This window comes from Acanthochromis polyacanthus, chromosome 5 (assembly GCF_021347895.1).
Source record: "Acanthochromis polyacanthus isolate Apoly-LR-REF ecotype Palm Island chromosome 5, KAUST_Apoly_ChrSc, whole genome shotgun sequence".
Classification (NCBI taxonomy): Eukaryota; Metazoa; Chordata; class Actinopteri; family Pomacentridae; genus Acanthochromis; species Acanthochromis polyacanthus.
Window position 1 is genome coordinate 25,386,573 of NC_067117.1, and position 16,761 is coordinate 25,403,333.

At 40.1% G+C, this 16,761-nt stretch overlaps 1 protein-coding gene across 1 annotated transcript; it reads left to right on the top strand.

Annotated features, from left to right (window-relative positions):
* The first annotated feature begins 709 nt into the window (after positions 1–709).
* Positions 710–9,434, top strand: ppp4r2b (protein phosphatase 4, regulatory subunit 2b). Its single transcript, XM_022222953.2, has 9 exons — positions 710–853; positions 1,552–1,633; positions 2,119–2,289; positions 3,166–3,259; positions 4,001–4,038; positions 4,157–4,231; positions 4,386–4,526; positions 4,627–4,925; positions 7,893–9,434. Exons 1-9 carry the CDS (start codon positions 820–822, stop codon positions 8,270–8,272), a joined length of 1,314 nt encoding a protein of 437 aa, XP_022078645.1. The 5' UTR covers positions 710–819; the 3' UTR covers positions 8,273–9,434.
* Positions 9,435–16,761: the final 7,327 nt, after the last annotated feature.

Below are 16,761 nucleotides of genomic sequence, written 5' to 3' on the forward strand. Positions count from 1 at the left end.
TCTATATCACCAGTGCGAGTGTGTAATGCTGTCTGTCCAGTGTACACTTTGCTTTTGGCCCTGTGGATAAATCAGATAACACTTCTAAATGGATGGAAGTTGTGCATTGTAGTTAAGTTTAGGATCCTTCGAAACCTATTCCCTGTTCGAAGTGTAATCTTCATTATTTGATAAAATAAGGTAAAACTTTGTTCTTCTTGTGCCAGATATTGCTCAGAAGAAACTGAATGACATCAGAAATTCTGTGCCATGAATTAGAAAAGCAACAGGATTTAAGTATGATACATTACTGGAGTTAAATGAATGAGCTAAAATAAGAAGAGAACAGAACAATAAAAAGTAATGAAGGCAATAATACTGAGGTAATGAGTAATATCACACATGATAGTTAAAAACTGTGCCTGAAAAAGGAGATGAAAATGTAATATTGAAAATATTCGGTGGTGCACAGTAATGCATATATGTGTTAATGTGGATTAATATATCTATATGTAGAATATTACATTTTCTGCAAAATAAAGTCTATTTTTCCATGCATTTTTTGTTTCATTAAATTTATTATTAATTTATTGCTTTTATTTATTTTATTCGAGTTATCCGGTAAATGTCAACATTGTATTTTATTTAATATGTAAGTAAGTTTATGAAGTTGACATGTTCTACTTGGTGCTTTCCCCTGTGTTAGTGAACAGGCAGTGACCTCACGGCGCCATATTAAAATGCTCCCTCCTCTTTGCCTGTGAGATTGTAGCTTAGCAGCAGCAGCTAGCCACCAGTCTGCTTTTTACATCCACAAGACTGACAGAGGGCAACGACGTGATGGAAATTGACTCGCTTCAAGAGGCGCTCAGAGGTCACTTCAGCTTATTTCGTTAGTTTAACTGTTGATTGAGACAATAGGATACACGAGTTTATCGGAAAATGTCCTGTAATAAAAAATTAACGCCTTGTAGCTCGCAAGCTAATGTCGCTAGCCAGGTGCTACTCAGGACTAGCGTTAGCTAACAGTACAAGCGGTTTCACGGAAATGGTTTGCTGTCTCTTGAATTCATTAGCCAGGAGAGAAAGCTAACAAAATATGATGATTTTCGTTATCCATACTTCCGAACTTGAATGTGTTTGTGCTCAGTACTTAACAGTATTCTCGTTGATATGAAGTATCTGCTCAGTGTCACCGGATTTTTGTAGACAACTGTTTGCCGGCTACGCTCTTTCGGCTAACTTAACATGCTAGTCCGTGTGCTAAAGTTAAGCTAGTTGTAGCTAGCAGGCGACCTAGCTAGATTGATTATGTAAATAGCTGTCGTTCATGAGACAGTGTGACTGTCTTTAGCCTGTGTGTCGTCGGAGACCTACTAAAATGCTTTATTTAACTGGCAGCTAGTAGATGACCACTGTAGATAGTCAAAAAAATTCAGGTTTTAAGGCAAAAGTATCAAAAGCTATAGGTTAACCTAGAGTAAATCAAAGCCTGTTCATCTCTACTAGCTACAACATCAGGTAGATGTTTGTTTACTCACGCCGTCTTTTATTTTATCCTTTTTTCCTCAGACTTCGATAAGAAAGCAAAGAAGGAGGCATCTCCTCTTCTGGAACAGTTTCTATGCCATATTGCCAAGACTGGAGAGACCATGTAAGTGAACACTGCAGGCCTTACACAGTTCCTAGTTCCTGTCGTTCCAAAACGCATACAAACTTCATTATTTTTAAATTGACAATGAATGTGTTTGTTGATGTCATACTTTTTCTAGATGTGCACTTCAAAGGCCAGTTTCAGTGTAGTATACTTTGGCTATGACTTAGTTCTAACTAATGGCAGTTCAATATGTGTCTGTAGCATAAAGTATTAACTTAGATTTCAATTTGTTTTACTTTTGTTACAAGTAATTTGTGAAGGGATACATGAGTTGTCACTGACTTTTATCATAGAAATATAGGCTTAATGTAGCATCTTGTGTTTACTTGCATTGAACTAATCTAATCTAGACTGGTTTAAAACTGCCGGCAAGTATGATTTTGTCTAACTTTTAAGGTCGAAGTTGTTTTTTTCTCCAGTATTTTAACATTGTATACCAGATTTGTTGAGCCTTTTTCAAATTTTTTTTGCCTTTCTTCTAGGGTCCAATGGTCTCAATTTAAGAACTACTTTCTGTTTAAATTGGAGAAGGTAATGGATGACTTCAGAGCCTCAGCACCTGAGCAAAGAGGTCCTGCAAATCCCAATGTGGAGTCAGTTCCATTTGAAGATATGAAGGAGAGAATCTTGAAGATTGTGAAGGGATACAATGGGTACGTACCCAGCTGAAGTACCACATTTTTTGAGTGACAGGTGGTAGTAGGAGGGATGGCAAAGTCAGACAAATAATTTCTGGCTTTAAATGACAAACACACGCCATGGCTAGTGTTCTCTAGCTCCCCCTACCCTACGACTGCATGCAAGGATAATAATAATACCCAATGTCTGTGTCACATGTACACATTTGTCACACAGCAATGTCACATAATGAGACTTTTTTGTCATCTTTCAATTGTAAAAGGTCTTCTGCTGTTAATTACATTAATCAGACCTGAATATATATTTAAAATCCTGTGGTTAACTTTCAATTTGCAGCTTTCAGTGTATCAGTTAGGTGAAAAATATGACCTACATATTACTGAGCGACTGATTATTTGTTGTTTGCACCTGTTATTGTTACAGATGGCTATTGGACATCATTGCTAATACCTGAATGCTGTTTAAACCCACTTTCAGATTTGTGAAACCTTTTTTGATAAAGTAAAATATGATGAGATTACAACTTTTTTTTAACCTCTCAGGACCACATTAGAGCAGTTTTAAATCTAGACTCTACTATATGCTGTACTTCTCTAAATCTGGACTAGATTAGTGTTTCGTTACTAAATGAGAAACTACCAATGCCATGCATTTGCTGTATCTATGGTCAGTCATGGAAGTCACTTTCATTGTGAACAATGAACGTAGCTTTGTGAAATGTGTGTTACTGAAAAAGAATAGAGCTGAATCTTTTTTTTTTTTTAAGTGTTATTTTTCCCTTCCTGCTGATGTCATTGTAGTCCTTGACCTCTACTGTTACTGTCCCTTAGAACTTAGACACATGCCCTAGTCTGTTTGGATTGACTCTATTGCTCTTTTCTTTCTTTTAGAATCCCGTTTACGATCCAGCGCTTGTGTGAGCTACTCACAGAACCCAAAAGGAACTACACAGGAACTGACAAATTTCTTCGAGGGGTGGAAAAGGTAAGTCTTCAGCAAAGTAGTTGTTTTTCTTAAAGTAGTAACAAATGACTTCTGAGTTTGTCACGACACAAAAAAACGGTATGATTAAAAATATATGGGGAGGTATATGAAACTACATTTCAAAATCATAGAAAAAATGGTATTTGTTGCTTTGAAACTATGGGAGGTGTGTCCACTGAAGGTGAGTGACCGCTGTGACACCAGCCCAGATAAACTTTACTTACAGGGAAACAGATGTGGAATCCCAAACGTGCACTGTAGTTGCTGACTATTTTCATCACTCTGCGGATGGGGATGGGACCATCAGTTCAGCCCCAGTTCACCAGCAGTGGGCTGTCCAAGAATCTCCAAGTAGAGATTGTAAAACGTCCACTCTGTAAAATAGTCACTACAGAAGCAGGTGTCAGTGTTTGTGAAGAACAGATGCATTTGCTGGAATTGACTGTGATAGGTGTTGTAACTGCTGATAGAGAAGAATCACTGATGCTAATATTCTCTCATTCTTATAATATTATAGTACTGAGGAGGGGTAAAGCTAAATGTGACTCCAGTGTGTCACCAATCCATAAAAGTATCCACAAAAATGGTTTTACTCCACAACTCATCATTACATTATTATGTCTTTTCACTTGTTTTAGCAGTTGTCACCTGACATATGGAATGTGTTTGGAAGCAAATCTCAGAATTTCCCTGACATGGCTTTCAGCTACTAATCTGATAATTGTTATATTTCTTTTGTAGAATGTAATGGTGGTAAGCTGTGTCCACCCAACCTCAGAGTAAGTGTTGGGCTGAGTTTTACAGTTTATAAAACATTTCCAAGTATACGTGCATGTAATATGAATGCATTTCTCTTGGATTAAGAGTTGTTTTTTTCTCATCTGAACTTTTTTTTAGGAAAAATGGATGCAGTGCTGTCAATAGAATGAATGGAGTGATGCTTCCTGGGAACACATCTGCATTTACAGAGAGGTTGTCTTTGAGAAATAATTCTCATTTGTCCTACAATTCACATCATGTAAAGCAAATTAATATGTGATTCAGAAATATTTTTAAAAATGCCATTTTCATTCTGTACCCCCCCCCCCCCCTTGTTTTTTTATTTTTTTATTTTAATTGTTTCTAGGAAAGTGAACGGTCCAGGAACTCCACGGCCGCTGAACAGACCGAAGTTGTCTTTGGCTAACTCACTAGCAGCGAACGGCCTCCCAGACAGCACAGACAACAAAGACCTCAGCACAGAGCAAGAAGGCGACAAAGACTCGACGTATGAAAGAATTTCTAACGAACCAAAAAAAATCAGTTTTCCATATTAAACAGAACTAATGCCGCTTGAATCACATCTGTATCTGCTGTTTCTTTTTCAGTGAGGTCTCGGCGTCAGAAGGCTCTCCGGGGAGCTCGGTGAAGAACAAACACCCAGACACAGACGAGGACATGGAGGCTGAACATCAAGAAGTGAAGAGACTTAAATTCAGCGAGGAAGAAGAGGAAGATGAGGAGGATGAAGAAGAAGAACAGGAAGTGGACACACTGAGGCCTTTACATGCCACCTGCCTCTCAAAAGAAGCAGAAGCCATGGTCCAAGAGGAGGAAGAGGAGGAGAAGGTTGCATACAGCAAGGAGAATGAAGCATCCAGCAGTGCTCCTGCCTCTGAAGACCAAGGTAGGTTTTCTGATGTGCTGCATGTGTCAGTGGGTTGTTGGTTTTATGTGATACATTTAATGTGTGTGCGTTTACTACAAACATGGGTTATGGAAAATGAGAGCAATCCTACAATTTCTAGCTTTGAAGGCTGCATAGTCCTTTGCCACACTACACCAAATACAGTCCACTAATGGATCTCTGAGTATGTCTGTTCCAATGCTTTGTGTTTTTTCCCAGTTCAAAAACATAGAATAAAACACTCCAACAAAGGGAAACACAGAAGGAACTGGAATAACATCACTTTAAACTAGTGTGGAGCCGCTTCATTAGCAAAATAATGACTCAGTATCATGCGACAGCGCTGCTGTGACCAATTAATGTGAAAAATGATCACTTTTAAGTAAATGATCGTTACCTTTCCGATACTTCAGCAGTGTTGGAAACGACATTATGCTTTTACTTGGGGAAATGTTTCATACTCTTGTGTACAGTCAGAGCTGACTACAGAGCACCTGTGTGAAGTCCTTCCTTTTTTTTTTGCCTTGACTTTTTGCCTTAATGTTGGTGAAGTTTTCTCTGTAAAAAGGTTTGCATCTGGCACATTTTCCATTAGCTGCAGTTTTCAGCTAACTTTGTCATTTCTCCCACCTAATGCTACCTTAAATTCACTGTGAGAGCACTTAGATGTGACTAAGTGCAATGACAGTGCCATGGTGTGGTTGAGAGTTTCAAACTAAATAGAGGAAAATTCTGAAAAAAGATGCAAGCAATCTTTGGACTGAATCAGGGCACAGCATGTGACTTCATGGCATGTTTATATTTTTTGATAATTTTACACGGACAAGGGTTTTGGCTGTTGCTCTCGCTCTGAGAATTTGACTCATTTAGTTGCGGTTCTAACCAGACTCATTCCAACCGGTACTTTGAGTGTAAAATATAGCTGCCTGCCAAAGTTCAGTTTTATTTCCTTGGTGAAAATGGGCACAAGTTCAGCTGGGGCTGATTGTCTCTCGTCTGTTGTGGGAAAACGTTCATGAGATCAACACAGATTTTTGTAATTTTCGGTTCCACGGCATCTGTATTGGATGAAGACAGACACTGATGTGATTTACGTCCACATTATTTGGTTGACCTGTTCCAGTTGGCATTATATTAACATTTTATCAAGCTGTGCAAAAATTGTGATGCTTATTTTAGTACTAAGACATCAGTCTATTAAAGGTTGTTTTACTCAACAATATTCTTCATATTGTACTTGTGATAGTCTCAACCTAAAATACACCTGAAATGTTAATCTAATGTAGCTAAAGTGACAGAGTTTGTTAAATGGCAGGTAGAGTAGTAGTTTTTGATCCTTCTTAAAATTTGCTTCCTGTTAAAAAGCCATCAAGTCAACCAGTCGTTCATCTTTTTGCTGCTGTCTCAAAGGATTTAGGCAAATTCACAGTCTGAGGAATATTAGAACCCTTCACATAGGCCTTAGGGAGTACCTCTGTATTTAAGAATCAAGAAGCTGGGTTTTCAGTGCTGTCAAATACAAATACTCTGCTTTTCTATTACCCTATTTGCATGATGCAGTGCACAGTGAATGCCCCAGAGGCCAGTCATGATACGGGCAACTGGCAGAGCTTAGAAGGATGGCAGGCAGTGGTTGTTATGAGGAAACCTGAATGAGGAGGTCTGCTAGACCTGTACCAGACCATGTAATGATCCATTACATGTAGGCTAAGGATTTAAGTAGCTCAAATTATCAGCCTTTTTAATGCACAGTATGTTGTTTTAGCTTCAACATGTTGATGTGCTTGTGCAAAATAGTGACATCACAGGAAGTGCAGTGGGATGTAAGGAGAGTCAGCAGGTTTTTTTTCACTTGATACAAATCGAAAACTCACTGGCCTCATTTTCCAAGACTAATCAACAAGAGAAGAGTGTCTGATATTTATCCAATTCATTCCAATTTAAGGGTTCTTAGATACACTAAGTTTATTTTTAAACTTTACTCATGAAACACAAGAGTTCGCTGACATGTAGGTTCACATATGTGCAGAAAAATGTGCGAAAAACAGAAGAGAAATGCTGTGAAGTAAGATTTTATCAGATGTAAGGAAAGAAATTGGCTACAAAATGGGTCTGCTGATTAAAAGTGGTTCGCTGTTGGGAGTCAGGATTGTTGCCACCATGTGAGGCAACACAATGTTTGACCATTCAGATCAGCACCACAAAGCTTTGTATAATTCATCAGTATCATCTACATGAGTGCAAAGCCTGATCTGAATGCCATTCAAAGAGAAAACTATTTTGGATTCCACTGCCTCAGTTTCACATGTGAGAAATAACTCTTTTTGTTTTGTTTTTTTTAATGCAGATACTCCTAAAATTTTCTTTAATTGTTCTTTCCAAACAGTTATTTGAGTCATCTGGTCAATAGTCCTGTGTATTTTTTCTTAATACAATTTTTCACCGAAATAGAAAATATCAGTCATTCTCATCCAATATTGTGCAGCCTTAAATCTCTAAACATGTTTTTCTATCTTGTTCAGCCAGAACACCCACAAAATTCTCCTTGCTGAACTATTTTTGTGAATAAGTGTTAAATCCATTAGCCTACTTGTATTTAATGGCCAATACTTGTCAGTATGCTGCATTGAAGGGATGTGCCATTTTTACTGGTGGAAACGACAAGTCAAAAATGAAACGAGTTTACGACAAGGAACATGCAGAAGGTTTATTTGAAGATGGAAGGGATTCACTGTTTGATAATTTTGTTCTGTTACCTTCAATTAGTGCTGCATTGTAATAGCTCAATACTCACAATACAATAGGTCAATACTTTTTACTCTCATTGTCACAAGTTGTTGGTAATGAACAGTCCTGTAGGTCAGAAAATGTATTTAATGTTTCTGAAACAAATATTCTCATATACTGCATACACTGGTGAAACCGAGGGATTTTATTAAGGTATGCTTTCCCACTTTTCCGCTCCAGAACCCACTAGCAGCACGCAGGCTGAGGTGAGCTGTGCAGGCTCAGGTCAGGAGGCGGAGCAGGCTGAGAGGGAGGTGCCGAGCGGCTCCGAGGAGGAGGGCAGCGACATGGATCAGACGGAGCAGCAGGCACCGGCAGGCGTCCTGGAGAGCCCCGAGACCAGCAGGGACAGTGAGGAGAGCAGCAGTGACCCAGTGAGCAGCAGCAGCAGCAGTAGCAGCAGTGGTAGCAGCTGTAGCATAGAGGAGAGTGCGGAAGCGGCCAGAGAAGACGTAGCTCTCGCTCCCTCCAGCAGTACGACTGAACCTCCTACAGAGGGCGCCACGGGAAGTGCCATCTCAAACACTGGGACCACCGAGGAGCCTATGGAGCAGGACTAGACTGAAGGCCACCCTGCAGCCATGTGTGACCATAAACCAGCTTGTCCTTGGATCCAGCTTGACTGTCGCTGGGAAAGAGGACAACTGCACCTCATACACAAGACGAACGCCTCGTCCCACTTTTGGACACTCCTCCAAAATGGCTACCTGGCATTGATGTGGGCATACAAAAATTTCAAGGTTTTTGTTTTGTTTTGTTTTCCTTTTTAACTGGAATATTTTATCGATCTTATCTTTTGTTTTAAGTTTCCCTTAAAAGGGGTTGGTTTCAGCAGCCTTAAATTTCTTGGCTGGATTTTTTGTTTGTTTTTGCGTTCATTGGGATTGTTCTAATGCTGTGGTGGTCTGGTTCTTTTCTAAATGCCACTCACTCCAACCATTTGGACATATGACAAATTGGTAGTCTATAAGCCTAGTGTACTTCACTACCAGGGTCAGAACAGAGCCATACCAGCCCTTCATTATTTATGAGTTGCTCAAATATGAGTTCAAACCATCATTTCTGTTCCTCACTGAAAAGTTCTTTAGTCATGGCCTGGATCTTAACACCCCACTAGCCTATGTGTTATTCCACCAGGCTGTTCAAAACATGCGTTCTTTTCAGATTTACCTCTCCATCCTTGTGAGATGGGAAACATGTTTTTTTTTTCTTCCCATTGTCCTCCTCTTATTTAACCATATTTTTGCAATGACACACTACCAATCCCACTGAACAATACTATGACGTGCTGCCTTGTGGAGGCGTCCTGTGTAAAATGATATATTTTGGATGCATAAAAAAACAACATAATTTATATGATCATTTCAATTCAATGAGTTATTTTGGAGTATGTTTTCGTTTCGTCTGCCAGTTGTAGTTTCCAAAACCAGCTGTAAGTACAAAGATGACTTCCGCTTTCTTTGTATCGTGATGTCACCATGTTGTTTCACCGACCGATATCCAGAGCAGTTTCTGGTTCCAGTTCTACACCTGTTTCTGCAGCTGTACTTTTTGATATTTAGAATTTTAAATTTCTGTAAAGTAGATTTTTGTAGATTGTAATACAGTATGTGTTCACTGCCTTTGTGAAACCATATATAATTGTATAATTTCTGTGTATACTCTGAATGCTTTTGCTTTCAATGCAGTATTCAGAAACAGCAATAAATGTTAACATTTTTATGCGTAGTGGTCTTGCTTACTTGCATAATGCATTTTGGTGTCTTGTGTGTAGAATATGCAGCCTGGTTTATGCTGCAGTTGGTCACATGAGCAGATATTTTAAGTTACAGCAGGAGAGGCACAAGTGTAGTTACTTAGATGGTAGCTGGATTGTGTTTAAATTAAGCCACTTCCAGTTGCACATATCTGCTCACTTGAGAGACAGCTTGGGAAATTAATGGAATAGACAGCATTAATGGCTTCAGCAACACCTAAATTGAAGTCCTGCCTAATAAAATTACTTCATTTCAAACATTCACAGTAGTTTCAACTTTATAATTTGGAGTCAGTTTTTGTAGAATACTGTTTTGCAAATTGATTGCAGACTTTCATCAGCTACACAAACCTCTGATGCGCACACTAGGTATTTTCAGAAATAGTATGCATTTTTTTCTTACGGGGTCTTCAAAGGAATGATGCTGTATTTGTACCACCAAACTGTGGCCTCAGAGCAGCTCTGCAAATCCATCCATACCAGATGGTTTCAAAAACACTGGAATAACTTTTATTAGTTTGCCTACTCACTGACACATTTTCAAGTGAACCCCACAAACTCCAAACCTGATGGCTGTTTTATGTAGTATGGAAGTGGGACACAGCTGGAATTCTCCTTGCAGCGCAGGTATATTTTGGATTAGAAGGCTTCAAGGTCTCTGACTCCAGAGGAGCACCGAACACCTTTTCCTTTCCTACCGCACATCCAATCTGTCATGTCAGCCGAGTTAAAAAATACAGGTGTTACTAATAACATAAACAGTGGCACTAATCGTAACACATGCCATGTAGCTTCCGTGCACAATACCAGGACCGTGGCAATGATTCCTAATGAAACGCAGCCATTATTAATACTATTCGTTACACCTGTGTCATTTCACTACCTTTAATCCTCCTGTAATTTGTATAATAATGAGCGCTTATGTCCAACAACAAATTAGTTCCTCTGAAACAGATGAAGCAAAATTAGTTTTTAGGTACCACAGACATTAATTTTATTTCTGTTTCCGTTTAGATTTATCCTTGATCACTGACTTGTTTCTTCATTTAATTTAAGTAACAAACCCATTAGTACTGCTGTTGTCTTCTCTTGACGTATCAGTCGGTAAAGAAGACTTGGTTCCAAACTAATGAAAGCAGATCAGTTAAAGCTCACCAGCTGTTGCAAGACTATAACCACAATCAACGTACACAAAGGAACAAATCTTTGGCTGCTCAATAAAGATGACTTCTCGTGTCACTTTGTTCCGCAAACCCTTATGAGATGGTCCCACCATTGAATTTACATTATCATCTGTGGCTGCTGAAATTTGCTCGGGTTCTCAGAGGAAATAAAGAGCGGACTACATTAATCCGTGCACCGCTGTTTAAACGTTGGGCTTTGAACACTTGTCTCCAGAGATACAAATGCCAGGTCAGGAGGGATATTAAAAAACAGCTTGACACCAGATGATTTTAAATGTGACCCCAGTTTTATTAACAGCAGATGATGTGAAAAGAGGAGAACGATGAATTTCAGAGACTTTCAAGAAGCATCAGTGGCCTGCAGAAGTGTCCAGTTTACCATGTGCAGTTATATCATTGTTTTTGTCATAGTTGTTCTTCAGCTTTCAGCTTATGTGTCACTACTGCAGAATTTGCTGTGGGCCCTAAATGATATCGCTGCTGTCTTGCGTGCCTGCTGCCTCAGGGAGTGAGACTCTGTTAGCGGGGGATAGAATTTTAGAAAGGCAAATGCAGGAGCCTGCTGTCAGATGAGAAATGCAATGAGAAAGGCTGCCTCTGGCCTCCCTTAAAAGCAAAAATAAAATCAAATTAAATAAAAAGTGAAAGAAAAAACACTTTTGAGGGAAAACAGTTAGGCTCACTGCTAGCTGATGTGTGATTAATAATTTATATAGATGTAGGAGTGAGAGCTGCAGCCTTTGATCGAGCTGCTCAGTAGAATAAGTATGACATTTAGCACTACTTCAGTTTGCAGCTGACTGCTTTGGACCCTTTTGTCATTGGACCCCTGGGCTGCAATATGTTAGATGTATGTTTTTAATGAAGGTTTGGGCCATACCAAATCACGCTAATTGTCTTGAGGCTTCAGGTTAAGTGGAATGACTGTAGCGCTGGGCATACTTAGTGACTGTGACAGGATTAAAACAGCTCTTGAGGAGTCTTCATAACACACTCGATTAGTTGACATGCATCAGTTGAGAGATTTAAGTGGCTCAGCAGGATTGAAAGTTCACATATGGAGCATCATCAGCAGCCATGTCCTCTCTGAGAGGTCAGGCCCCTCCGCACGCAATCTTCATGTCATCCAATAGAGGGTACTGTTTAGTTTCCGAGCTACACCAAACACGCTTGAAGCCTGCCCTGAAATCAGAATGCAGACTGAGTCCTCCTCCTGCTGCCACTGCTGGTGACACAGTCAGGGAGTCTCCTTGTACACCGTCTTGAATCGCCTGAGAAAGCACACACAGACATTATGACCTCCTTCAGCTCCATACTTTACTTCTTATACTTCTTCCCTAAAGTAGGATTCCTTCAGTTGTACTTGTTGAGAGGGAATAAATGCATTTTATATCTTGTATCGAGCGCTGACCGCAGGATGAACCCTCGCTTGTCTAATTTTCTTTCTGGGGTACGGGACTTGAGGGCAAGCTGCCTGTGAAAGCGTGTGAATGAATATTAAGATGACATAACCATCTTTTTCTTTATTTTTCCAACTGCCAGTTGCAGTGTTTGTTTCTGCTGCTGCTACTTGGTTTAACCTGTGACATGTTTATCACGCCTCTTCAAAAACCACAGACATCAGATCGACTCCCACGTGTCTCATTTCTCACGGGAGGAAAAAAACCCTTTATCAGGATGATCTAGAATATGCTGCTTGCAAATACGAGCTTCTCTCGTGCAATATTTTGAAAGGAAATAAACAATGTGAGAAACTGATTTTCACTGGAGGATTTCTAGCTGGGATCAAGTGGAGCTTGGTGTCAGTGTCAAGTTGCATTATCTGGCACGCAGCAGGGTCTAACATTCTGAACTCCTCTGACAAAATGGAAAACACCAGCAGTGGGTGGGATACTGTTCAGTGTGTTGGCAGGCTAGACGAGGCTCGGTGGGGGGAAAAAACATTCATTTCCCCCAACTCCTAGAAGCGCACCTAAAAATGGAGGCAGCTCAACCACAAGAGGCCTCCAGACAGACTTCACAGGAACCGCTTAGCAAAGTGTGGACAGTGAGAAATACTGTGTAATGTTCTGAAAAGGTGAGTGGAAAAAGGCAGAGATTGAATTATTCTGATGTCCAGGCTCCAGTGTGTTTGCCGGGTGTTTTTTTTTATGCGGCTCAGTGTGGGGGCGGCACGCTCAGCGGGAACCGACCTCAGGTGGCTGCTGTTTGAATTTCCACTTTGCTGTCAGAATGGCATCATCACAGGCACGCAGTGTACGGGAGACTGCTTTGATTTAGCCAGTCCCTTTCTGTCAGCGCCTATCAGCTCCCTCTTTCTGATCGGCTTCAAGTCCTGTCAAGTCTGCCAAGAGAGGAAATTCTAAGACATTGCACATTATGTGGAGTGGTGGCATTTATGGTTGGCAGTAAAATGCTAGCTGTAAGCCTGACAGAGGAAATCAGGTCAGTGTTAAAAACAAAAGAGAGTGTGCATTTGACTTAACCTTATGCTTCCAAGACATGCATCTTAGACATGCAGACATAAAAATCCAGGAAAAGGGGAGATAGTCTGTTACTTCATCTAGCAGCTACAGTAGGACTATAAATGTAGGTCTTGTAATAAGCACAAGAACTTTGCCAGATGACCTGAGGTGTCTCATATTTGATAAGCAGCTCAGAGGCACAGTGGGGCCACATCATGTAGGCCTTCATACGCAAATTGTAACTACTGCAATCAGTTATGAGACTAAATGGAACCTAATGCTGAGATCTGGCAACATGTAGTCTGTTAAAATCAGCTCTCTTGTTCAGACTCTGGCAACATAAATAAACTGCAGTGAGGCTGCTGTATTTTCAGATAGATCAGTGAGAAAGACACCAAAGTGGTTCATTTAACTCTAATATATATATATATATATATATATATATATATATATATATATATATATAACTGTAGTTTTTCTGCACTCTGCACAACAAGAAGTCTTTTACTCTTTCTCTTACATATATACTTTGCAATGGAGTTGGTTCCAAGCAGCAACCTCTGGGGATAACAAATGAAACTGCCATTGAAAACTGCAGTTCCGCGAATGTCCACTAGAGGACGGTTCCAAAAGTGAGTCAGTCCCCACAGATCTCCACGTTAAAATGCTCAACTCACAGCAGAAGTAAACATGTGTACAGTCATGGTTTTGGTCGTTGTGGCTACTGCAGTGTGCGCCAATGACGTCGGACCATCGGTCAAATCCGATTTGTGTACCAAAAGTCCGGTAAAACTTACTACATTACCGGTCTCATGTCCGGTGTAATTTCAACTGCATGTAACCCCGAAGTTCCACACAATGCGATCGCGCCGCACCGCGCAACGGAACGAAGCGCCGCTGTCTTGCTCCGAAAGTCAAAGCACACAGCAAGTGCAGCGCAGCGGCGCGCCGTCCGGATGGGGAGGGCTGCTCCTCAGAGAGGCTCTCGTGTGAACAGCGATATGACGCGATAAAAACACATGATATAAACAGAAAATAAATAAACCACACCTCATTTCGCTTCTACAAGGTCACTCTGCTTGACCCAGCCACATTGCTCTGTGATTTATAGTACTTCTAGCATGGTTGAGTACATGATTTATGTTTTGATCTCAAATGAGTGCTTTTCTTTATCCAATAGTTAATTTTGTATGGTTTATTCTATATAAAAAACGGTAATTTCTCTTCGCCCATGGTTTCATACATACCTGCAAACATAATTAATGAAGTAGTAAATTTGTATAACAATTATTAAAATTAAATTATACATCAACTTTTGGTACATTTGTGCATAAAATATTCGGTCCAGTAAAAACTGTTTCGGTCCAGTAAAAAATTACTGTTTACTGGTCCATGGTCCAGTAATAAATTGTGCCCATTCGTGCAGACTGTACTGTCCATGGTCACTATAGCTGTATGGGGCGTACATTTCTGTATAAGACACTGATTTGAAATTGTACTAAGACGTAAAGTTATGCATAATAAAAGTATTTATCCTCTTTGTGATGAGTTGGTACCATCACAGGACAGTCCATGGTCCAATCGCACTTCACCTCGTTGCACATTTTTTAGCCAGGAGTTAGGACGAAAATGAATAACTACCATTTAAAAAAAACAATAACTAACACCACTGAAGGTTCGTCCATCTTTATTTATAGTCTAAGGTAGGTTCACTGCTTTGGTCCAGACTGAAATATTAAAATAATTATTGGATCTTTTGTCATTTCTGGCACCCAGAGGATGAACCCTGATGACTTTCGCTGGCATTTTTGTTAGCGTCAATTGGGGGCCTCAGTTTTATTTTACTGCAATTACTATTTTCACATAAACGCAATGGATTGCCACTAAATGTTGTACAGATATTCATATTAGATCTAGACTCTGGAGTCTGAAAAACTTTAGCGATCTCCTGACTTTGTTAAGTGCCAACAAGACATCAACATTTATGGTTTCAGGGGAAACATCCATAGCTATCAGACAGAATCTTAATTTGTACTTCGGTTCAAGTAGCTGCAAAATGAAATACATTCATGTTAGCAATTAAAAGATCAGAGTGTCAGTAAAATATGAATGTAAACATATTCCTTGGCATAAAGATTTAGCACTAATTAGAAGAACGTTGTTATTGTTTAACTGCAAGAAATCATATGAGATTTCATTGTTTGTCTTTTAGATAGATAGATAGATAGATAGATAGATAGATAGATAGATAGATAGAGATAGATAGATAGATAGATAGATAGATAGATAGATAGATAGATAGATAGATAGATAGATAGATAGATAGATAGATAGATAGATAGATAGATAGATAGATAGATAGATAGATAGATAGATAGATAGATAGATAAAACCTTTATTAATCCCACAGCGGGGAAATTTACAGTGTACAGCAGCAAATAGACCATTTGAATCAAAAAAAGAGTGCAGCACACATCCATCCATTCTCGATACACCGCTTTATCTTCACTCGGGTCGCGGGGGGTGCTGGAGCCTATCCCAGCTGACTTGGTCGCCAGTCTGTCGTAGGGCTACATATACAGACAGACAATCACACTCACACTCACACCTACGGGCAATTTAGAGTAACCAGTTAACCTCAGCATATTTTTGGACTGTGGGAGGAAGCCGGAGTATCCGGAGAAAACCCACGCATGCAGAAAGATCCCAGGTCCAGGCCGGGACTCGAACCAGGAATCTTCTTGCTGCAAGGCAAAAGTGCTAACCACTACTCCACTGAGTCCTACAATGCACACAGTGCATATATATGTCAGGGTAGAGACTGCGATTTGGTAGACTTGGAGTCTCTACCAGTAGAGATTGCGATTGGAGTCTCTACCAGTAGAGTTTGCGATTGTAATCTCTACCAGTAGAAACTCCAATCCTACCAGTAGAGATGGAACTTTAAATCTGACCCCTGCCCTGACCCCTGACCCTAACCTTAACAGTCTAACCTTAGCCCTGACAAATCTCTACTGGTAGGATTGGAGTTTCTACTGGTAGAGATTGCGATCGCAATCTCTACTGGTAGAGACTCCAATTCTACCAAATCGCAGTCTCTACCCTGACATATATATAAATAAAAATATTTTCTTCAGAAGAAGAAAAGAAAGTATTTACAGCAAAATTTCTATGAAATTGCACAGCATCATTATTTACATTATTTACATTTTTTATTGCACGGTTTGTAAGTGGGTAAACTGAACTACTGGGAGCAGGCTTGATTGTAAAGTCTGACTGCAGCAGGAAGGAAGGACCTGCAGTATCTCTCCTTTAGACACCGCAGGTGAAGCAGTCTGTCACTGAAGGAGCTGCCCAGTGATCGTACTGTTTCCTGCAGGGGGTGGGAGGTGTCCTCCATGATAGACAACAGCTTTGTCATCATCCTCCTGTCTCCCACCACCTCCACAGGATGTAGATGAAAGGTGGCTTTCTTTACCAGTTTGTTTAGTCTCCTCCTGTCTGCACCCGTGATGCTGCTCTTCCAGCAGACCACTCCATACATGATGGCTGATGCCACTACAGAATCATAAAAGGTCTTCAGAAGGGCTCCTTGCACCCCGAAGGACCTCAGTTTTCTGAGCAGGTGGAGTTTGCTCTGACCT

Coding starts and splice junctions, on each gene's coding strand:
- ppp4r2b (XM_022222953.2), top strand. CDS start 820: ATGGAAATTGACTCGCTTCAAGAGGCGCTCAGAG. Junction 3,260..4,000: donor TTCTTCGAGGGGTGGAAAAG/GTAAGTCTTCAG, acceptor TTTCTTTTGTAG/AATGTAATGGTGGTAAGCTG. Junction 4,926..7,892: donor TCCTGCCTCTGAAGACCAAG/GTAGGTTTTCTG, acceptor TTTCCGCTCCAG/AACCCACTAGCAGCACGCAG.